This window comes from Budorcas taxicolor, chromosome 23 (assembly GCF_023091745.1).
Source record: "Budorcas taxicolor isolate Tak-1 chromosome 23, Takin1.1, whole genome shotgun sequence".
In the NCBI taxonomy this organism is placed as follows: domain Eukaryota; kingdom Metazoa; phylum Chordata; class Mammalia; order Artiodactyla; family Bovidae; genus Budorcas; species Budorcas taxicolor.
The window spans coordinates 32,519,075-32,544,314 of NC_068932.1; the positions used below are offsets into that span (position 1 = coordinate 32,519,075).

Consider the following 25,240-nt stretch of genomic DNA (forward strand, 5'->3'; position numbering starts at 1 on the left):
CCAGAAACACCGTATATTTTATAAAATATGGCAGCATAATGAATAGGAGGTAAAAAAAAAAAAAAGAAAAAAGTCCTGGCTTTCAAGTCCTGATGGTTGTGATGTGATTGAATCATCGTGCATTCTGTTTGATGTCTCGGCTTTGCTATTCAGATACACTGCAAAGCATGTGCATCACCCTCTGCAAAGTGCACCTGGCAACCCAGCGTGGATGTAGTTGGTTTTTCCTGCACCTGCAAGAAACATAGATATTCAGAGTAGAATTTAAGTTGGGGTATTTTAATTCTCCTAATTGTAATAGATTACCCATCCAGGGAAAACGATCAGTCAGGTACAAAAGAAACTGCTTAGGATTTGAAGGAATTTGACAATTTCGTTGTAGTTCCTAGCCTGGCAGGTGGTAATAATGCCTATGCCAGCACTGTCAAAATATGAAAATTAAAGTGACGATGGGTTTTAATGAAATCCATTTGACAAATATAATTAAGGTGTTTTAATATGAAGTCCTGTAATAAAGACTACCGGTGGACTCCCTGAGGTCCTGACTAATTGTGTAGATTGCTTTTAAGCTTTGAATAGTTTTATTGGATAATGAACTGTTAAGAAGTGTTAGATCTTTCTTAAGCAGAATTTGGTTTGAAAAAGAAGAGGAGAGACAGGCCTGAGGTGTGGCATTTTAAACATAATTAGAAGAGAGATTTAAGTTAACATCTTTGATCTTGCTGTCAGTTTTTGATTAGAGCTGTAAATGCTTTAATCAAGTGTAGTGTAGTCATTACATTTCTAACTGTTTTTTAAACTGTGAAATTACTGAGACATTGACATCAATTTTAACACATTCTGAAAATTTGCTGTAGAATTGGGTTTCTCCATCAAATGTTTGCAATTAGAATATCTGATTATACTGACTTACCAACCTTACACACAATGGCAAAATTATACTGGGGCGGGGACGAGTTTCCTTTCTGTAGTAGTTAAACACAGCAACAAAACAATATGATTACTTGATATTTATTTTGCTTTCTAGGAATGTGTTTGCAAGTACTCATCATGTGAAAGTAGTCCATTAAAATACGTGGATGAGGAAGTAACCTCAAACTGTTCATCAAGTGAATTTTATAATATTAAATGTTCTTAACTTCCACTCTCAAAGAACTTTTATTTGCCTAATAGTTCATTATGATCGTCTAATGCCATATTTGGGTTTTTATTCCCGTGCCTGGCACATATAGTAAGCACTTAGTAACTATTTGTTGGAAGAATGAGTGATCAGTTTACAATAGCTGAGTATGTAACCTATTTGAATTATTTTCCCCAAATTAAATAAGGTCTAAAAAAAGTCAACTATAAGGGAAAAGTGAAATCTTCTCCCCCCTTTGCCCACTGTTTTGACCCAGTTACTCATTATAGAGTATAAATGGGTATATCTTTGGTATTTCTGACTAGTATCACTGAAATGATGAGTTAGACCAGTGCTGTGTGGGATTCTCCTTGGTGGAAATCTGACTCCCTAGCATTTCACCCATGATTGCAGGAGTGATAAGGCTATTTTAAGGAGCCATGCCCTAGGGCCATTCATTGACTCTTAATAAGAAGGAGTCTACACTGATTTCATGGTCTTGAACATTCTGCTTGTGTATTAGTGTTACATCGCATATGAAATGAAGAGTTAAGAAGTCTGGATTCTCACCCATGCTCTTCGTGATACACCCTTTAGAAAAATTGCTTTTCTCTAGAGGATCTAATCCAACCCGAGTGGAATAAACGACTTCCACACCTCTGCTGACTCTAGAGTTCCACCGATCAGGGTCTTGTTGTTGTTCAGTTGTCACCGACTCTTTGCAGCCCCTCGGACTACAGCTCGCCAGGCCTCCCTGTCCTTCACCATCTCTGGGAGTTTGCTCAAACTCATGTCCATTGAGTCGGAGATGCTATCCCACCATCTCATCCTCTGTTGCCCCCTTCTCCTCCTGCCTTCAGTCTTTCCCAGCATCAGGGTCTTTTCCTCTCAGTGCCTAACTCTCTAAATAAGTCTCTTCATCACTTTTACCCTTTAGCCTTTTTTGTTTTTCATGTTCTTCCCTTTTACTTTTCTTTACATTCTCCCCCCCCCCCCCCACCACCTTCCCGGATATTCCCACCATTCATTTATACAACCAACCATCCATCCATCCATCCATCCAGGAAGTATTACTATTAAAGATCTATTATGTGCCAGATGCTGTGTAAGGAAAGAAACAACCCCAAGATGCAATAGATGGCCTCTTGGTTGCCTGAGGCCAGATATGGGGAGTGGTTAGACAGGAGAGAATTCTATCTTCTTATCATCCAATCTGATTTATGCCACTGGATGATAATACCTTTATAATATCACCTACTGTGAATACATTAAGGAGTAGCTGGACCAGGTACCTTTCAACATTTTTACCTGCAAATACTGCTAGAAATAAAACCTTTTTCGTAGATTATTTGATGACTCATCATCCCACTGTTTTAAGTACTTATTCATTACAGTTAGTTTCGGGTTAGCATTATGCCCATTGCAAAGCTACTGTGAATAAAACTAGCATCATATTCCCATAGATCTTCAGATTTATCTTCTAAGATTTGAAAAGAGATGTGAGTTCCACGGTAGAGTGTCTGTTACACTTAGGTTGTCGGTGGGCACTCAGTTTTTAAAGCATATCAAAAGGTATCCACGTCACTGTGTGGCAGATGATCAGGTTGGGGACCAGAGGCCTGGGGTGGAAGGCGTGGCATGTGAACTCTTGGAGACCTGTTAAGATGATGAATAGATCGATGGAGAGTATCATGTTTGTATGCTCGTTGATCCAAATCATTTGGCACATTTCTCTGTTTAGAACCTGTACAATGTGTTATGCTTTGTTGAAGTAGTGGTGATTTTCACTTCATTCTGCCCCACTTCAGCATGAGCTGCTATGTGTTGGGAACATGCTTTATTCTTTGTGTTCTTACAGTGCCTGCCATATAATTGGCTCTGAATAATGTTTATTGAATTGAATTCTGATTTTACCTCTGATGTAAAATTTGTCTTCACGGGCAAATTGTTCTAGAAAAGTTGATTTTCATCAGGATTTTCAAGAAAAAAAAAAAGGGTAGAAAAATCCATGAACAAGTAAAAATGACTACAAAACTTTTCATTTACTTCTGTGGGCCTATTGTAAACTACTTAACTCTCCATCCCACCCCCAACTGAAATAAAGGTTCTCCAAAAGGCTGATGGCAATTTTCACTTTTGGAATATTTGTTCAGTGCTTTGAGATCATGATGAAAGACCTGTAGCATGGGGAGGAATTGTTTAGGTGTGATCCCTTCTGAATCCATAGATATAATCAGAGTCAGTCTGCTTATAAAATCATCAACACACTATTTCCCACTGCACGAGGTGTTCTTTTGAAGTCTCTCGTACCAAGCTCTGACCTTATTTCTCAAGATGTATCCACATTTTCTAAATGGGAGTTTTAGGGAAATACAAGACAGCCTCAACGTGCAAAATGTTTTTGAATGTTACTTTCCATTTAACACTTAAGGACATCAATAAAATAAAATATGATATGTGTACTATGTAGTGTTAACTGGCTTCTCATTAAAGTCAAGAGAAAAAGTAGATCCCCCCCCCCCATACATTCTGTACAGATTTGTTTATCATTAGTGCAGAACGTTTAGGATCTTGCATCAACTTTTTGTCACAGAATTCCTATATTACACATCGTCTCTGCTTTGTTTTTAAAGGGAACAATGATATAATCTATGTAGAAATTACTTATCAATTATACACTGGATTGATGTCCTAGCTTCTTATGAAAAAAGTAGAAAGATTTTCCTCCACCATTGGAATCAAGGTTTAAGAGTAAAAATGTGGGAAATGAAAATCAGCTCAAACCATGTTTTCTTCTCATTCTGATTTACTATCTCTCTCTCACTCTCACTAAGAAAGAGAGCTAATGGTTTGTGCCAACTTCTACCTCCATGAAACCAGAGACTTTTTTAAAATTGTCAGAAAGTGAAGGTGAAGTCGCTCAGTTGTGTCCGACTCTTTGCGACCCCATGGACTGTAGCCTATCAGGCTCCTCCGCCCATGGGATTTTCCAGGCAAGAGTGCTGGAGTGGATTGCTATTTGACTGTTTGCGACCCCATGGACTGTAGCCTATCAGGCTCCTCCGCCCATGGGATTTTCCAGGCAAGAGTGCTGGAGTGGATTGCTATTTCCATCTCCAGGGGATCTTCCTGGAAACGAACCCGGGTCTCCCACGTTGCAGGCAGATGCTTTACCATCTGAGCCACCAGGGAAGCCCAAAATTGTCAGAAGATGCTGTTTATTCTAGTCAGTGGCAAGCCCAGGACACAGCATGCTTCTTTGTTGCTGATGACCTCATCTTCAGGTTTCTGAGAACAGTTCTGGTCCCAGGCTCAGTGCATCAGACTCTACAATGAATACCACCCACTATAAATAAATTAAATCATCTTTAAGGTACAACATTGCAGTTCATGAAAATACTGCAGACCAAAAAGAGATACATTTTCCAAGGTACTAAAGAATCAAGAATAATTTTTAATTCATTCTGCCTTATTCTGTTTCAGTTTTAGAAGATCTGTTGTTGTTATTCTTTTGGTAGGAACCTTAAACATTCTCTCTACTCAGCAATCTTTTTTTTTCCTTCAGTATTTTGAACCTCCAACTTAGTAATACAGTTTTTAAATATGACATTTTGTTTTCAAACAGGAGTTAAGGAGTAGATTAAAAATTCCTAATGAACCATTCCTCAGTCTGGGTGAGATGTGTAGTGGGTTTGAGTTTGTCAGTGGGTATAATGTATACCTATTAAATAATTTGTTTAATCATCTCTTAAAACCCTGAGCCTTCTGGTATTACTTGCTGTGTATAACACATCTTTTATTTGTATTTAGATGTTTGGGTACGTGTTTTTGTTAAGGTTTCAGTCACTTTTCCTGCACCTAAAGAGGAGAATGGGATTTGCCAGTGATAAATGGGGAAGTTGACTAGCTAACTAATAAAGATTTGTCTTAATCAAGTATGATTTGTCAGAACAGGAGCGCACTGGGGTCAGGGCGCACGCAATGAATTATACAGCATTCACAGGAGGAAAGGACCCGGCAAGAGACCTCATAAATATGCTGCCATTACCCACTGCTAATTCGTATTCAAAGAGTGCTCTGCACAGCTAGTTTCTAGGTTGCAGAGCTGTTCACTAGCTTCCCGAGCTTTCTGTTTGTGTGAAAAAAGAAGTTTCATTATGTGTTGGCATCATCTGGGTTCTCAAGGTATACCAGTCCCCAAAACTGAGCTGATATCTATAATTTGAAGCATGGCTCATTACATTACATCATATTGCATGTGTGATATTTATTAAGTACCTACTGTGGGCTCTGCAACATGCTGGACATGGAGGGTAGGATGCAGATGCACAAAACAGTCTCTTTTAGAAGATGTTTTGCATGCTTTCTTATGATCCTTTTCACGACTTGTCTCTGTTGATTCAGTACAGCTATAAACATTTGTTCATATGACTGATTGCTGTGATAGGGTAAATAAGTCTCTTTCCTCGTCTTTAATTTGTAAATCTTTTCCGTGATTTGAGAAGGTGGTTATTTTTGTTCTTCACATGGAACATAATTTTCAGTACTGCTCTGTGGCTGGAGCAACATTGAAAGCCAGCTGATTGGTGGTGTTCAGCTGTAGTTGGGAAATGATAGCTTCTTTGGCTCTGAGAAGTCAACATCAGGGACCAGCCCTGTCCTCAGAGTTTCTTTTATGCATAAGTGGTCTATTGCATGTTTTTTAGATCAGATTATAATGATGACGAAATAGCTTGTAGTATCTCAATGTCTAAATTGGGTAGAAAAGATCTTGGCATCATCCTTTTTTATTGGAATAACCACTCTCGTAGTTGATGATCCCAGTCCCTCTTTGATGAAACTGATGTCCCTTTTAAAATAATAATTTAGTAACAGTAATTTTTCAAATTGTTTGAGAGTACACTTTTGTTATATCAAGGGAGGGGAAATGAATAGACTTTGGACTTCCCACGTCCAACGATGGTCCCTCCGAGGAAGGAAGGGTTGAAATAGAAAGTTGGGAAAGCCCACTGTATCCATTCCTACTCTATCGAATGAAAATTGTTAGCAGTTGAGCTATTACTTTGAATATTTCTGGAAGCTTCCTTAGAACACTGGCCTCAGCCAGGAATGGAAAAAGAGCACAGTCCTCTGATTACTGAGCCTTTAGAAATTCCATGTCTCCTAATAGGATGTTTACAGTGGAATGTAGTAGAACATCAAGAATTCTTTAGTAACAGGAATTTCTTTGCTTCAGGTGAGAAAGAACCCCACCAGTTCTGTGAATTATAGATGATATGAAGGAACTTCCCCTGCAGTCCAGTGGTTAAGACTCTGTGCTTCCAATGCAAGGGGCACGGGTTTGATCGCTGGTCAGGAAACCAGGATCCCGCATGCTGTGAGGCATGGCCAAGAAAATGTTAAAATAAGCTTTTTTTAAAAAGATGATATGAAGGGAATCGGTAGTGTGGTCAAGCCAAGGTTTACTTAGAATGATGCCTGAACTTTAGAATAGACAAGTCCTCCGTGAAATCAAAACCTGCCACCTCTGTAAGAAACACCGTAAAGATACAAGGCAATTTAGACAGATGGATGGTGACAAAAAGCCAGAGAGTGAGTTCACTTCTCAGAATGAGTGGTCCTTACACTGACAGTCAGCACTGTCTCAGCAAGTGTGCCGTCACTGCATGTCTCACAAACAACAAAGTGCCCGAAATTCTGGAGAGGAACTGGGAACTCTAGAATTGAGGGTAGAAGAAAGAGTGGGACAGACAGGCCAGATGGCTGGGAAATAGACCCCAGAATGTGAGGCTCTTGGACCCTAGAAGACTCTTCTTGCTTTTCTTTCAAGAGGAAGAAGTCATTTTTTAATTTTTTGAAGTTTGCCTTGTACCTTCATCCTTGTATTTGATTTATGACATTGGAAAATTCATAAAAGTAGGTGCCTTTTTTGTTATGTGTTTATCCAAAGTGTTGCTCCAAATTGCTTGCCCAGAATGCCTGTGATTTTGGCCATTTATGGACTGGTGAAAGCACAGTATATGCCAGTGGCCATAACTATTGGCTTGGGGATCAATCAGATGTGGGTTTTGAATACTAGCCAACCTTGGGCAAATTACCTAACCTCTCTGAGCCTCACATTATCTTTAGGAAGGGTTAGTAATAGTCTGCTTCGTTTGAAGATACAGTGTAGTATCTGTCAAGTGCTTAGCACAGTAGCTGGCATACAGTGAAGCAGTCAGTAAATAATGGCCCAAAATAAAAAAGAAACCTTTCCTGGAGGGAAACATTCATTTCAGTATTTTATACACAGCCTGTAGGCAATAAACTTTTGTTGGATATATATTAAATGAATGAAGTCATTTTTTTTTTTCTAATGGCTTAGAGTTTAAGCCTACCTACATGCCTTTTCCCTCAAAAGAAGTCCCATCTCAACTTGTTAATACTCTACACAGAAGTTTGGTAAAAGACTCAATTTTAGTGGTTCCCTATTGGAGCCTATTGAGATGTAATTAAAAATTCTTCTTAGAATTATGCTAATAAGTTTAGTATACAGCCTTGCCGATGAAGTCTAGTAAATTCTCTGTTGTATTGGAAACAATAGTAGCTTTGTTTTATTCTGCATTTTAGAAACTCCCGATGTCATAGTGCTTGCTAAGAAAGGCAAACAGTAGTAAACTATATTTATAAGAGTTTTACTAAAAGAAGTCTCTAAGTGCACATTTGATTATCTACTATCCTTCTAAGATCAGACTGATATTTCACTTTGCAAAACTGAATAATTCTTTACTGTCCTTCACCTGACATTGACCAGCACTTGACATCTGATGAGCTAGATTATCAAAATCCATATTATTTAGCCTTTTCTTTAATGTCAGAAGAGCAGCATAAATATTAGAAAATCTTTAGCTCCTTCGTACCTTTTATTTATTTATTTATTTTTTAGGAAAACAATAATTTGGGCTCAGTTTGGATCTTTTGTCACCTATACATCTCAAGTTAAAAAAAATACTAAGGTGACTGCCGCAGCTGCTGCTGCTAAGTCGCTTCAGTCATGTCCGACTCTGTGCAACCGCATAGACAGCAGCCCACCAGGCTCCCCCGTCCCTGGGATTCTCCAGGCAAGAACACTGGAGTGGGTTGCCATTTCCTTCTCCAGTGCATGAAAGTGAAAAGTGAAAGTGAAGTTGCTCAGTCGTGTCTGCCTCTTAGCGACCCCGTGGACTGCAGCCCACCAGGCTCCTCCGTCCATGGGATTCTCCAGGCAAGAGTACTGGAGTGGGGTGCCACTGAGGTCACATCACCTTAAAACTCTGCTAGAATATACAATGAAACTATTCATCCTTTTTTGTTATGCTTTTCTCCACCTGTTCACTAACTCCCTTGTTTGAGTTTCATTAATTTCTACCTCTCAAAATGTCAGTGTCTAAAATGCAGAGCCCTCTGCTTTATTCAGGAAATAAACTGTCTCCATCTTTCTGTCTGCTTCATGATACAGTATAAATTCTCCCCCTTAGCTTTTAGAGTTCTCTGTAGATTACTCTGGTGTGTACAATTTGTGTGTGTTTGTGTATGTTTCAGTTAAACTTTATCTACAGAAACAAGCCACAGGCTGGCTGTATTGGCTCCAGGGCCCTAGTTTGCCCATTCCTACTCTAGAATAGTGGTTCTCAAAGTGTAGTCCTCAGGAACCAGCAACATCAGCATCATTCAGGAACTTGTTGGAAATGCAACTTCTTGGGCCCCAGCCCAGACCTGCTGAATTAGAAACTCTCGTTGTGGGGCCCAGGAATCTGTATTTAACAATCTGAATTATTTTTGTTTATTGATTGATCCAAAATCACTGTGGATGATGACAGCAGCCATGAAATTAAAGATGCTTGCTCTTTGGAAGAAAAGCTGTGGCCAACCTAGATAGCATATTAAAAAGCAGAGAATAACTTTGCTGACAAAGATCCATATAGTGAAATCTATGGTTTTTCCAGTAGTCATGTTTGGATGTATGGATGTGAGAGTTGGACAGTAAACAAAGCTGAGCACCAAAGAATTGATGTTTTCGAACTGTGGTGCTGAAGAAGACTCTTGAGAGTCCCTTGGACAACAAGGAGATCAGACCAGTCAATCCTAAAGGAAATCAACCCTGAATATTCATTGGAAGGACTGATGCTGAAGTTGAAACTCGAACGCTTTAGCTACTTGATGTGAAGAGCCGACTTATTGAAAAAGATACTAATGCTAGAAAAGGATGAAGGCAGGAGGAGAAGGGGGTGACAGAGGATGAAATGGTTGGATGGCATCACTGACTCAATGGACATGAGTTTGAGCAAACTCTGGGAGATAGTGAAGGACAGGGAGCCTAGCCTGCTGCAGTCCATGGGGTTGCAAAGAGTCAGACACAACTGAACGACTGAACAACAAATTGATTGATCTGGGCTTCCCAGGTGGCTCAATGGTAAAAAAATCCATCTGCCAAGCAGGAGACATGGGTTTGATCCCTGGGTCGGGAAGATCCACTGGAGAAGGAAATGGCAACCCATTCCAGTAGTCTTCCCTGGAAAATCACATGGACAGAGAAGTCTGGGAGGCTACAGTCCCTGGGGTTGCAAAAGAGTCGGACACAACTTAGTGACTAAACAACAGTAATTGATCTATGTCCCATCTACTTCCACAAAAAGAAGTACTTTACAATAAAAGGTCAGGTAAGTGTATCAAGAGTAAAAAACCTAACCCAGGACAGAGCCAGAAACCAGGAAGTAGAAGGAAGAATTGGGTGGGGGTGGAGGTGGGGGTTGATGTGTAAAGAAATCCTAAAGCAGTGCTGTAATAACTAAGGATTAAACTCACCCAGAGCTTCCTAGGATTCAGGCCAAAAAAGAAAACACATTGAATTACATAGCTTGCATTGTTCAATAGTACAAAATGAATTATTTCCTGAACTGTCACAAAAATTTTTTTTAGTCAGGAAGAGGAGGAAGTGTGTGGTGGTCTTTAAATAAAACAAAGGAATGTGATCAGTCCTGTTCTTAAAATTAGCTTGACTGAAGCAGTGTAGAAATATTCTTTATATTATAATTTCTTAAAGAAATCTTATGAGTACCAAAGTCCCACTGTTAAAGGCGTAAAGTTCTGTATCGGAGCCAGACATATGGTACTAAAGAGTGCTGAAGAATGAAAGCCAGGTCTTAACAAAGAGACCAACTAGAAAATTATTTATGACTTCTAAAAAGTTTCTAGTGTGACTTCTAGAAAATTTTAAGAACATGCATGTCTAGACCTCGCTCCCAGAAATTCTAGTTTAGTCAGCCTAGAATGAGGTCTCTACAGCCCCATTTGTTAAAAGTGCCATGAATGTGTCTAGCCCAGAACCGAAGAAGCACACCCCCTGATGAGAGTCTTGGCCATTGCCCGTCTCCCTCACATTTCAGTCATTTCCCTTGGACTTTAGAAGGAAAGAGTTGGCAGAAAACCCAAGAATGATAGCACTGGCTGAAAGCTGAAAAGTGGGTGTTTTGTGTTGTCAGCTGAAAAAAGACCCCATTGCTGTGGATCCCGGATAGCAGATAGGTCTTCTCGCTTGTGCCAAGCCTGATCAATTGCAGCAATTGCCTGGAGCATTGCAAGGAGAGGGTTACTTGCAAGGCATGTTCAGGGCAATGTGATAGATTGATGACATCTGCCAGGTGTTTGGGATTAAGAGTGGCAGCCAGTATCGCGTATATTTGTTGACTTTGCTCTCAGACTAGATATATGAATAGCAAGAGTGACAGTTTGTTGAAAAATTAAAGACACTGACTTACTCTATCACACTGAATTTTTATTTCTAAACTATTTCTTTTTTAAAAAAAAAAATTTATTGGGATATGGTTGATGTACAAAATCATTTGAGTTTTAGTTGTAAAACATCATGAGTCATAGTTTTTAAAGGTTATGTTCCATTTATAATTATTACAGAATATTCACTATATTCCCTGTGTTGTACAGTATATCCTTGTAACTTACCTACTTTGTACCTCTTAATCCCCTACTCTGTCTTGTCCCTGGCCCTTCCCTCTCCCCACTGATAATCACTAGTTTTTATCTGTGAGTCTGTCTTTTCTGTTATATTCACTAGCTTGTTTTTATCATGTCTTTAATATCTAAGCCACCTTTAAGGATCCTCTTTTCACTTTCTCAATCTTCCCCTCTAAATTTTCAACATGCTTTGCTGCCTGATATTTCTTGAATGATGATCATCCTTTAAGTCAAAGTTTTGTGTTTCTTAATGCTTAAATTCAGCAGCATTAATATTCAGTGTTCCCTGCTCATACTCATTGTCCTGTGTTTCTTCAGACTCAGTGACTCAGTAACTTTCCGTTTTGCATTTATTCAGTATATCCATGCTTCATTCTCCTACTTAAACCTACCTGTCTGCTTTCAGTGTGCTCAGAAGGGTCAAAATATGAAAAAATACTGCAGAAAACATAAAATTTTAATTTATAAATCAGTGAAAACATTGGTCAAGCTCTTGAGTAAGAGTATAAATTAGATTGTTGTTGTTGTTGTTAACATGTATAAGATGTATAAGACGATAACCCCTTCCAGAGGAATTCTAAATGTTTTATGTGATACAAAAATATTCCTTCCTTACACCATAAAGAAAAATTAAATCAAAATGGGCAGAAGGCCTATATATGAAATTCCCTGGTGGTCCAGTGATTAGAAGTCCACACTTCCCCGACAGGGACCACAGATTCCATCCCTAGTTAGGAAACTAAGATCCTGCAAGCTGTAGGGTACAGCCAAAAAAAAAAAAAAAAGACCTATGTGTAAGAATTAAAACTATAAAACTCTTAGAAGAAAGCATAAGGATAAATCTTCATGGTCTGGATTTGGCGATGGAATTTTAAATATGACACTTAAAAACACAACAAAAGAAAAGATAGATATATTGGACTTATTAACATTGAAAACTTCTGTACGTCAAAATACACTATCAAGAGACTGAGAACACAATCCACAAAATGAAAGAATATATTTATACAGTACATACCTGATAAGGGTCTAGCATCCAGAATATATAAAGAACTCTCACAACTCAACAACAAAAAGACAAACCAATTTTAAAAAGGATAAGAAACTTAAATAGACATTTCTCTGAAAAGATATACAAATGAGCCACAGACACATGAAAGATGCACAGCATCATTAGACGTTCAGTTCAGCTCAGTTCAGTCGCTCAGCCGTGTCCGACTCTGCGACCCCATGAATCACAGCACGCCAGGCCTCCCTGTCCATCACCAACTCCCGGAGTTCACTCAGATTCACGTCCATCGAGTCAGTGATGCCATCCAGCCATCTCATCCTCTGTCGTCCCCTTCTCCTCTTGCCCCCAATCCCTCCCAGCATCAGAGCCTTTTCCAATGAGTCAACTCTTCGCATGAGGTGGCCAAAGTACTGGAGTTTCAGCTTCAGCATCATTCCTTCCAAAGAAATCCCAGGGCTGATCTCCTTCATAGTGGACTGGTTGGATCTCCTTGCAGTCCAAGGAACTCTCAAGAGTCTTCTCCAACACCACAGTTTAAAAGCATCATTTCTTCGGCACTCAGCCTTCTTCACAGTCCAACTCTCCCATCCATACATGACCACAGGAAAAACCATAGCCTTGACTAGACGGACCTTAGTCAGCAAAGTAACGTCTCTGCTTTTGAATATGCTCTCTAGGTTGGTCATAACTTTTCTTCCAAGGAGTAAGCATCTTTTAATTTCATGGCTGCAGTCACCATCTGCAGTGATTTTGGAGCCCAGAAAAATAAAGTCTAACACTGTTTCCACTGTTTCCCCATCTATTTTCCATGAAGTGATGGGACCAGATGCCATGATCTTCGTTTTCTGAATGTTGAGATTTAAGCCAACTTTTTCACACTCCTTTCACTTTCATCAAGAGGCTTTTTAGTTCCTCTTCACTTTCTGCCATAAGGGTGGTGTCATCTGCATATCTGAGGTTATGGATATTTTTCCCGGCAATCTTGATTCCAGCTTGTGCTTCTTCCAGCATAGCGTTTCTCATGATGTACTCTGCATATAAGTTAAATAGGCAGGGGGACAATATACAGCCTTGACGTACTCCTTTTCCTATTTGGAACCAGTCTGTTGTTCCATGTCCAGTTCTAACTGTTGCTTCCTGACCTGCATATAGGTTTCTCAAGAGGCAGGTCAGGTGGTCTGGTATTCCCATCTCTTGAAGAATTTTCCACAGTTTATTGTGATCCACACAGTCATTAGGGAAATGCAAATCAAAACCACAGTAAGATATTACTTCACAGCTACTAGGATGGCTATAAATTTTTTAAATGGAAAATAACAAGGTGGCTAAGGAGAAATGAGAATCTTCCTGCATTGCTGGTAGGAGTGTAAAGTGGATAACCACTGTGAAAAATGAGTTTTGCAGTTCCTCAAAAGGTTAAACACAGAATTACCATATGATCCAGTAATTCCACTCCTAGGCACATACCCAAAAGAACTGATATTTAAATAAGTATTTTTACATGGTTGTTCATAGAAGCACTAATCACAGTAGCCAAGGAGTAGAAACCAAAATATCCGTCAGTGCATGAATGGATAAACAAAATGTAGTGTATCCATATAATGGAACATTAAATTTAAAAAATATTTTTAATACTTCATGAAGGAACTCTACTCCATAAATCTCCAGTACTTTGACCACCTGATGTGAAGAGCTGACTCACTGGAAAAGACCCTGATGCTGGGAAGGATCGAGGGCAGGAGGAGAAGGGGATGACAGAGCATGAGATGGTTGGATGGCATCATTGACTCAGTGGACATGGGTTTGAGCAAACTCTGGGAGATAGTGAAGGACAGGGAGGCCTGGCGTGCTGCAGTCCATGGGGTCACAAAGAGTCAGATACGACTGAGCGACTGAACAGCAACAAAGGCACTACACCTGCCACAACATGAGTGAACTCTGAAAACATTAAGTTTAGTGAAAGAAGCCAGTGCATATTTTCAACTTGGTGTGATTTCAGTAATTTTTAGTACTTAAACCTGAAGATTGCAAGCAATGTGAGTTTTATTTGTCATGTATTTATGTCTGGACATGTACTATTGCCGCATGGCCACATCAGAAGGAGAGAAGTGATTCTATCCTTCAGGCCTTCTTTCCCTTCCAGCTTCAGTTCAAACCAAGAAGAGAGTTAAGACTAAGAAAAAAGACAATGTCAAGAAAAGGGATTCAAGGAAAATAATCCTACTATTCTAGTATTAGCTTGTATTTATGACAGTTGCATTTTTATGATTTTAGCTGTCCCCGTTTCCATTCCAAAACACGTCGGTTTTTAAAGTGTTATCCTATAAATCTCTGTGCATGGGTCTCAAGCCAAGAAAATAGGTTTTACCACATACATGCATTTGTGTGCATGTGAGAGAGACAGAGAGAGAGTGGGGGGTAGGATGGAATGTCAGCTCCTCATCACTTGCTTTTCACAGCATTAACTATCAATTCAAATATATTAAATTTCCCACCTCACCTGATTCATTTGTTAAGCATAACAACTTTCCTTGCCATTGTGGCAAGTGGGGAAAGGGGGTCAGTAAGATGGGCATTTTACCATTCTACCAGAGAATTGGCCTCTTGTTTTTTGAGAACAAAAATAGACTGAAGTCAAAGGTTTGACAAAATGAACACTTCCAGGACGTTTTTGACTCTCTGCATAATTTGTGAACAACAGAAAGCCATTCCAGTCAAGACCATGAGATGACAGCATATTCCTCTGTAACAGCTGGGATTGCTATATGGGAAGAATGTCCAGGAAATGTGGAGACTGTCTCTTGTCCCACTCTTGCCCAAATAATTACAAAGGCCTTTTTCGGGCACTGACATTTTAAATGTGTATTAAAGTATTAAAGTGCTTTATCACCCACATTGTAATGCATTTTGGAAGACACTTTCATTTCATTAAAATTTTTTGACTGCAAAGATCACTGACATAGGAGTTCGGAAAGTTGGTTCACGGTTGCAGCTCTGTCAGTCATTAGCAGTGTGACCTGGATGATCTCCACCCTCGAACTCCTCGCCCTTGTTTGCTCATCTGTGCAATTAATTACTCCCAAGGCTCAATTTCTTCTAAAACTCTGGACTCCTGTTGTGATAAATTTACAGAAGACAACTGTGTTTTCAAGCTCAGTGGCTCCTGTGGACACACATTTTCTGAGCACCTGCATATGTAATCCATTGCCTCTTAAAATGCTGCATACACTGAGAGGTATAAGAAATGACCTCCTCTTGAAAGAAGTTTGGGCTTCCTGGTGGTTTAGACAGTAAAGAATCCCCCTGCAATGTGGGAGACCCAGGTTCAATACCTGGGTTGGGAAGATACCCTGGAGAAGGGCATGGCAACCCACTCCAGTATTCTTGCCTGGAGAATTCCATGGATAGAGGAGCCTGGCAAGCCGCAGTCCAGGGGATCACAAACAGCCGGACACAACTGAGCAACTAATGCTAAAAGAAGTTTACAGTCTCACAGGAAGAAAGAACATACACGTAAGGAATCACTGGCAGATCCTATAGCAGCAAAGCAGGAATAAATGAGGGGATAAACATAAATGAGGGGAAAGGGTCAGGAAGGTAGGTGGCAGCCTCCATATGACCTGGCTCTTACGATGAGCCTGTGCTTATCATTTGATTTGACTCAGTATTGCTCTATATTCCAAATTTCAAAAAAAAACTTGAGGTCCAATTTTTTATATGAAATATACTTGTTTAAAAAAATTTTGTTGTTGTTTTTGTTGCAGACCAGTTCAGAAATGCTTAAAACAGTGTTTCAGAAAAGGAAAACATGTTTGCCAGCCACATAGATCCCGCGGTTCTCCCAATAGTGACTTTTGAATAAGCAGATAATTATCAATAGAATGTTATACATTCAGGGATAGAAATGTGTATAGCTCACAGAAGAATACAGAGAGTGATTAACTCTACCCATAATGATTTCAGAAAGGCTTTCTAATTACTTTCTAGTCACTTGTCAATAGTTTACAGCCCTTTTTGTTTTTTTTAAGAATGATCCATTCATTCACCCCAGAGATCTGGACACTGCTGACCCCGGCTCCCTTGTCTGTTAAGTAAATACATGTTTGGTAAATTCCACAAGTGAGCCTTTGGAATGTGTTTTGACGGTTTTGCCCATTCAGATTTTCTGCTGCTTCATCTCCTGGCTTTAACATTCTTTATTGAATTGTGAAAATGGGATGTCCTCCCTGCTGCTCTGGTCTTATTTCATAGAATAGAACAGATTCAGTCTCATTTCTGAATGGAGCTGTAATTAACATGGTTCCTTTTGTTTAACAACCTCGATTTACATAGTACCTGCTCATTCCAGAGCATCATTATTGGAGACACAGCTTCATTGACTGATGTCTGAGGGCTCTGGGAATAGCATTTGCTAATTATCTGCAGCAAACCAGGTAACTAAGGGGAGGTTCTGCTATGACTTTGATGAAAGTAGTGCTGATGAATTTTTAAATTGCTTAATGATAGATTTGATCATCGTAAAACAAAATAGAATACATACTTATCTGCCAAGTAGATAATGTTAAGTCATCATTGCTGAAATAAAGAAAGAAAGAAAAGAAGGAAAGAAACCTGGGGCCCTGTACATTCTTTTGCTGTGTTCGCTCCTAAGAATGCATAAGTTTACTTTCAGGTTATATAAATATTTAAGTATTTCTGTAGTAATATCATCATCAAAGTGCTTGTAAATATTTTATACTACAGTAAATGCAGGTGTCCTCAGAGGCCAAGTAGGCTACTGCATGAACCAGTGCAGTGGTAGACTTGGGCATTCTGAATATATGATACCACTTAAAATCATTTCAATTTGAATTATTTGTTATTTTTCAACATTGTCTTGGGGGGAGGAGGGTGGAATACTTTTGTGGGTCTGAGTTGTCCCTTATGCTCTAGTTTGCTGAAATGCTCCACAGAGAAAAAGAGGCATTAAGATTTTATAGTCATTGAGTCCTAATATTTTAAAGCTAGAAGGGGCACTAAAGATTATCTATTCCAAGACTGTCATTTGACATTTAAGGAAACTGAGGCCTAGAGAAGGGAAGTGTTTTACCTAAATGAAACTACAAATAAGTGTGTCTGTATTTCTTTCGAGTGGATCGTAAAGACAGGGGAATTTACAGATCCTTCCAAGATGTTATTTCTGTATTCTGTAATATAGTGACATTAGCCACTTGTGGTTAGTGAGCCATTGAAATGTGACTGGTTCTACCAACAAACTGAATTTTAAATTTTATGTAATTTTATGTAATTTTAAAACCCCTATGGGGCCAGCAAGTACCATATTGGACAGAGAAGCTCTAGAATTACAGTTTTCATCCCTGACTTATCACAGTCTACCTTGAATAAATATTCTACTACTTCTCATAAAATTTAAAAGACTGTCAACCATATACTTCTATTTACTTCCTCTCTATCTTTTGTGCTATGGTTTTCTTATATTTTACTTCCTATATATGTTGTTATTATTTTGCTTTACATGTATCTAAATTTTGTGGATGCAAATTTCCATCTAATATCATCTCCCTTCAGCCTGAAGAATTTCCTTGACATTTCTTGTAACTAAATTTTGCTCGATAATATTCTCTTTTTTCAATATGTAAAATTATCATTATTTTACTTTTATGTTTAAGATATTTTTTACTAGATATGGAGTACCAGGATGACTTTGTATCCCCCTAGCACTTTGGGATATTTTTTCACTGTCCTCCCGTTTTGTTTCTGATGAAAATTCAATCCTCCTTCTTCTTAATGCTTTCCAGCATGTTTGGACTCGACTCTCAGAGGGCAAGCACCACAAGAATATGTGGGAATATGAGGTTTCGCTTTCCTAACCAGCCCCTTCTCCACTGCCTCTTTCATGGCAAGATTTGGAGATTGAGCGAGAATTATCAAACCAAGCAATTTGCTTTTGTGTTTAGAACTCTTCCAGATCCCATTTTGTTCTGTAAGCCTACATTTTTCACAGGACGTTTGACTGATTTCCCTTTATTCCTGAAAAGCCTCCCAGCGGGAGGCCTGAACTCAGACCAGGTACTCACTGTAGGTGTGAACGTTGCCACAACCCTTTGCTCACAAATGAGATGCTTCTTTCTCTCTAGAATTCATCACAACTTCTTCGTATATACCAGATATCACCCAGAAAGAATGATAATTATTTTGTGTGAATTTTTCTTATTGCGCTGAGCATGAATATTTGTTATCTTTCTACATCTGAATTGGAAGCAGTTCTTTATATGCCTTAATTGTGAAATAATGAAAGATAATAAAAGACCTGCCTTTTCCACATCCCCACCACCTATCCAGGGATCAAGAATTCAAGAAACTCTTCATGTCTGAGTAACATCGATACTGAGGATAACCCCTTCAGGGCATGATGCCAGAGTCAGTGTCCAGGCAGATATGCTAAATGCCAAAGGATGGTTCATCCAGTCACTCTGTGAGCAGCTCCCTCCCAAGAAAGCTATATGTCAGCTCTCCCAAAGCAATACGTTTTTGCTTTTATTAAACTCAGTAGCTAGAATTTCTTGAGCCATGGCCAAAATTCAGTACTCCAGATTGTTAGGAAAATATTACTTTGTGTTTTGCGTCTGTCAGGTTGGCATTCTGCAATATACATAAGAAAGCACCTGCTTCAAAAATAGCTCTTTAAGGGACTTCTTTGGTGGTCCAGTGGTTAAGACTTCGCCTTCCAGTGCAGAGGGTGCTGGTTCGATCCCTGGTCACAGAGCTGATATCCCACATGCCTCATGGCCAAGAAACCAAACATAAAACAGAAGCAATGTTGTAACAAACTCAATAAAGACTTTAAAATGGTCCACGTTAAAAAAAATTTTTTTTTCATATATCTCTTTTAAGTCTTTCTATTCACTCCACACTCCACAGAAGTCTCCATATACAAAGAACAGCTGGATAGTTGTGAATGCCTTTTACCTGTTGCTAAAATTACTAATGAAGTTTTTGAGTACCAGAAAATCATCTTACCTTCTGAGTTCTTCCAAGAAGTCTTAACTGGCTGTCTTCAAATTTTAAATACTTGGTTGGAAAGTGAAAGGGAAAGTGAAAGTTGCTCAGTCATGTCTGACTCTTTGCAACCCCATGGACTATACGGTCCATGGAATTCTCCAGGCCAGATTACTGGAGTGGGCAGCCTTTTCCTTCTCCAGAGGATCTTCCCAACCCAGGGCTCAAACCCAGGTCTCCTGCATTGCAGGCTGATTCTTTACCAGCCGAGCCACAAGGAAAGCCCAAGAATACTGGAGTGGGTAGCCTATTCCTTCTCCAGGGGATCTTCCCGACCCAGGGGTCGAACTGGGGTCTCCTGCATTGCAGGCGGATTCTTTACCAACTGAGCTATGAGGGAAGCTTTGTTGGAAACCATATCCTTAATAAAGTTTGTAAAAAGAAAGTTATAAATAAGTATACAAAGGAATGATTATTTTCTGCTTTATATAGTTTATAGCATAATGGCTAACATCTTTATTTAATATTTTGTATTTATCAAATAGAACATTTTTGGTGAATTATATTGAATAATGTAATTATATATATTCCATGTTTATATTATAACATGATGTGAACTTCTGTCAGTCCTGCCTTCTGACTGAAAATATTTCATCTCCAAAATACAAATTCAATACGTTTAAAAAATTAAGTTCATTCACATGTCATGATTGTTCAGGTGACATTATTATTTTATGAATGAAGGGAAGTGATTCAGTGGTACAAGCTCCTCAAAATAAGTCTTGCCTTTTGTGATGCCAGTCCAGTCCTTCAGGAAATATTTTGCCAGATTTATAGTTCTCTGGTTCTTCTCCATTCCTTTATGGGGCAACAGAATGTTGAATACCTATGACCCCCATCCCCTGTAAAATGTATTGAAACAGAGAGGAAATGTTAGCCAAAACCTGTTTTGTAGTTTGTGACCCAGTAGATCAAGGATATGATGATTCATTCTGGGTAATTTTGAAAACAAAAGCTCACTTTATAAGTTTGAATGCTATACTCCCACAATGATTCCCAACCCCCTTGTGAAAAGGACAGAAGAAGTGCAGGAAGAAACTTTTCTCTCCAGGAATTCATTCATCATGTTCATACTGACATGCAGAATTCCAGCATGTATTGATAGCATCAGTTTTTATTTTCTTTTATGCTTCCCATTGTTTCTTAATCTCCAGAACATCTTCACAGTCAATAAGTACAGTACTTATAAAATTTATGATTTCTCAAATTATTTCAATAATGGCAGTATGGCAGTTCTCATTCTAAAGGTACTGTACTGCAAAAGTTTAAAGAACTGAAAGCTCTAGACTCAGTATGTCACATCTGCATTGATTTATAGTCTTTCTTGTATTTCTTATTGATATTTTATGTGAGTGCTTTTTTTTTAAGTTATTCAAGAATAAATCTAACAATGTTTTTTTTTTTTTAGTGAAGTAATCCCTCAGTGTCTATTTTGTGCAAGCTAAGTCTATTTTTAAAGTAATTTCCTCTTAATTTATTGTTTTGTTTTGATTGAGGTAGGAGAGCAGATAAGTATGCATAACTTACTTTGCTTGAGCTTTATTTTTCATTGTATAAATACCAGCATTTCTAATATATTTGGCCTAGAATTTTCTTTAGTGGGTCATTCAAATGGAAGGTTGTTGCTGTTCAGACGCCAAGTCGTGTCTGACTCTTCGCCGCCCCACAAACTGCAGCACACCAGACTCCCCTGTCCTTCACTATCTCCTGGATTTTGCTCAGATTCATGTCCACTGAGTCAGTGATGCCATCTAACCATCTTATTCTCTGCCACCTCCTTCTCCTCTTGCCTTCAATCTTTCCCAACATCAGGGCCTTTTCCATTGTATTGCCAGAGTACTGGAGATTCAGCTTCAGCATCAGTCCTTCCAAATGAATATTCATGGTTGATTTCCTTTAGGATTGACTGGTTTAGCAAGTAAGAAATTAAAGAATTCTGTTTTTAACAAATGCATGGTATTTGCCTGTTAAGACCAGAACATATGCACTTTTGCCAATATCTCATCTTTTGTCATATGGGGTTAGTACTTTGGATACTGACATATTTCCCAGGAGGCAAAGAGACTGAGGGAATGACTTGAACATCTCAAAAGACCGGAGTTCTTCACCTCTTGTTCCATTGATTCCTTCAGTAGCAGACTGCAGATCCATTCAGAAGAGTTTTTCCTGCAGTGAACCTGATAGAAACATGGATCTGTCACCTGCATTCCAGTGCTGCCTTCTCTAGTGCCACACAGGATATGCTTTAAGAGCAGGAATAAACCCCAAAACCTTTCATATACTCCAGTTTTCATTTTATCCTCACATTGCTTTATTCCTTCCATGCATTTTTGCTGGAAACATTATCCTGGTGATGAGACACAACAGTAATAAATTATTTCATATTTGTTTGAGATTATATACCTTAAATCACCCCCCCCTTTTTTTTTTTTGCCACACCACACAGAATGCAGGATCTTCGTTCCCCCACCAGGGACCAAACTTGTGCTCTTTGCAATGGCAGTACAGATTCTTTACCACTGGATTGCCAGGGAAGTCCCAATACCTTCCTCTTGAATGAGAGAATATTATATAAATAGTATTTTGCTGAACTAATTATAGTATTGATGGTGTTCATAGATATTAGAGATTTTTAAGTTAAAAGTATATTGAAATTGTTATGTTGATTAAAGAAATTTAATGTAATAGTAATGCCAAATAGTATGACAAAATTGAATAGTATAATCATTTTTGCAAAAAAGAAAAATGCAACTCTAGTTGTTTCCTACTTCTCCATTTTTGGTGTCAACTTCCACTTTTATGATGTCTCCACTGGGACCATATATCCAATTTTACCTTAAGGATACATTGTCTGGAGTCAGTAATAAAAAGCTATTATCAATCTGAGAGGAGAAATACTAGAAATGTAGTAACCTGTGAAGAATTTTCAGTTTTGTATAGGTGTCAAAAATATAATTGAGGTTATTGTATTTAAGCAATTCTTATTTATTTGAGCTTTCTATCATGAACGGAATATGCAGTCCTTTTTTTGATGTGCCGTGAAATATGAACTCTAATGTAACTTTTGTCCTTTAACTGCTAAATCATCACTATTAGCACAGGAGTTCATGAGTTAAAGGGCTTGATCTTGGTTACTGGTCACATCCCAGCATCTGTACCCAGCACGGAGTATATTGAGTGGATTGATTCTCATGTACTATACAATTACATACATTTGTGTGGTACACTATAAATTTCAAAAGATTTTTGGTTATCTCATTTGACTCTTAACAACAATTTTCTGAAGAAAAAAAAAAAAAAACACATTTTTCTTTCCCGATGAATAAAATTACAGTTCAAGTGGATTATGGAAGACCTAGTTTTTAGGAGGATGTCGGAGTCATAATAGTCCATTGTTTTTTGTTTGTTTTTACAGAAACTGCTCACTGAGCTTTATTTTGTGTGTGTGTTTAATTTTTATTGGAGTTGCTTAACAATGTTGTGTTAGTTTCTACTGTACAGCAAAGTGAATCATATATATATATATATATATATATATCCCCCCTCTCTTTTTTGGTTTTCCTTCCCAGTTGGGTCACCACAGAGCACTGAGTAGGGTTCCCTGAGCTGTACAGTAGGTTCTTGTCATTGGGTTTTTATATAACTAATCCTGAGCATTCAATAAATTCAGCACCTGTTATCCTTTTGGTATTTCTGAAGGTTTTTTTTCATTTACAGCCAAAGTCATCTTTCCTAACTCAGGTTTTCTTGTCCATAGAACAAATTGGCCAGGAGATGTTGGAAAACCTCAGTCACGACAGAGAAAAGATACAGAGAGCACGTGAAAGGGTAAGTAGAATTGGGATAATCTTTTCACAAATTCAGTAAAAGAAAAAAACATAAGCCAAAAATACATATAAAAGGTCTTGGGCAGATGCATAGACTATAGCAATTACACTGATGTAAGATCTCCTAGAGAAGGGACTGGCAGCCCACTCCAGTAGTCTTGCCTGGAGAATTCCATGGACAGAGGAGCTTAGCAGGCTTCGGTCCTTGGAGTTGCAGAGCTGGATACCACTGAGCCACTTTCACTTTCAAGCATGTGTAAAAAATGGCTAGGGTGAAGGAGGGTGTAGAGCCTGGGGTAGGGGGCGGGGTAGTGTGTGATGCAGAAAGATTAAGCTGACTGTATGCCTCCATACCGGAATTCCCCCAAGTAGATATTTTATTTAGTGCTGTAGCTAAGAAGAGGCTTCCCTGATGGCTCAGCTAGTAAAGAATCCTCCTGCAATGCAGAAGACACAGGAGACTCAGGTTTAATTCCTAGGTCGGTAAGATCCCCTGGAGGAAGAAAATGGCAACCCATTCCAGTATTCTTGCCTGAAAAACCCCATGGGCAGAGGAGCCTGACTAGGGCTACAGTCCAAAGAGTCACAAAGAGCTGGACAAGACTGAGCGACTAAGCACACGTACACATAGCTAAGAGGATCGTTGATGGAGATTTTAGAGCAGGTCAGCAGGGCTTTCAGAGTGAAAGCAAACATACGATTCTCATCTTCCCTCAGCTCATTTTGTTTCCGTTTTTATCTCTAGGACTGTGTGCATTCTTAAGGTGGTGATATTAATTTATGACCAGGTATCAAACTTTGTCAGCCTGTGAGACATTTGCTTTTATATCCAGTTCAAGTATCCAGTTTAGATCTCCTGGGATTATCTATTACATGTAATTTTCTAAATTCAAGAATTTTTTGAGATTGTGTAGGCATCAAAAATGTATTTTAAAGTATTTAACCTTTTTTTAATGAATTGGATTTTCCATCATGAAGGAAAACCATTGCTTGCTAGTGCACTTTAAAAATAATCTAATTGCCTTAAGTTTCTTTTTATTCTGTGTTAATGCTGCTTTTCTCCTCCTAGCTTCGGGAAACAGATGCTAACTTGGGGAAAAGCTCCAGGGTTCTGACAGGGATGTTGCGAAGGTAAGAGTCAGGTAGGGTCTTCCTTTCTCTCTCCTCCTTTTTTTACAGTATATTTTTCATCTCGTTGCAACCGGGCATTTTCCAGACATGCAAGCTTCTGCTCTTAGTACCTGTGTCAAGACCCTTTTGAAATGACAGATCACTGGTATTAACTCTTGTTTGGACAGGGACACACACACTCTGAGTAACTTGGATTAGATGGTTTGAGCTCAGGGGGTTACCTCAAGCTATGGAAAAAATTAGGGTTGGACATGAAGTATTTTTTCATAGCCTGAGGAAGACCCCATGGCAGCAACAGACTGATTTTATTTTCTGTTTTGATAACCTTCTTGCTGTCGATGCAATGATAGCCTTTGGTTTCAGGAGCATACTTAGTATTAGCTTTGCCCTCTGTTGCTTTATTTAGATTTCTTTTTAAAGCAACTCTCTTTGGGGAAACATTGCTATTTTATGTATACTTAAAAATGACTTTTGAAGCCTGAAGAATATCAGAATAATCTGAATTTACTCATGTGCAAGCAAACAAATGTTTATGTTTTATATGTGTAACTATCCTTTGACTGATAGAAAATACTTGGGAGAGTATGTGAAAATGAATGAATGAATGTGGTTAACAGTCTAGATTCTATATTTTTGGAAGGGAGTGAGAAATGTTTTCATTGTTCTGAAAATTGGAGTCATTTTTGATTTAGGTGTATTCAGCACGAAATTACTACATTTAAAATCTACCAAATAAGAGTATCTTCTAGCATAATCTTCAGTTTGGAACTGTGGATAAAAATGTGAATGAGGAATATTGAGAATCACCTTGGAATAGCTGACTTGGAAATTTAAAGAAGAGGATCTTGTTTATCACTGATGCTTTAGCGGCAGCTATTTGAATATAAGTAAAGTTCTCTCTAATCACATGTCCATAGATAATATGTTGTGTCCAAGCATACTGCTAAAAGTATGTTTGCTGAGTGAGAGATTGATTACATAAAAATCAACCAAAGATATGTCCGCTTAGTCTTCTATTGGCCAGTGTGGTCAATGTAATTTCTCTTATCAGTCTGATCAGGAGCAAGGTTAAGTTCCTGGGGCACTTCTAACCCACAGTGA

General features: G+C 38.7%; 1 protein-coding gene across 5 annotated transcripts in view; it reads left to right on the forward strand.

Annotated features, from left to right (window-relative positions):
* Positions 1-25,240, forward strand: part of VTI1A (vesicle transport through interaction with t-SNAREs 1A) — a 375,524-nt gene that overhangs the window by 199,030 nt on the left and 151,254 nt on the right. For 3 of the 5 annotated variants that reach the window (XM_052660758.1, XM_052660759.1, XM_052660761.1), the window contains 2 exons: positions 22,939-23,009; positions 24,078-24,139. In XM_052660758.1, coding sequence (XP_052516718.1) covers positions 22,939-23,009; positions 24,078-24,139 — 133 coding nt within the window. Of the gene's footprint in view, positions 1-22,938; positions 23,010-24,077; positions 24,151-25,240 lie in introns of all 5 variants that reach the window. The other 2 variants (XM_052660760.1, XM_052660762.1) reach the window with 1 other exon arrangement.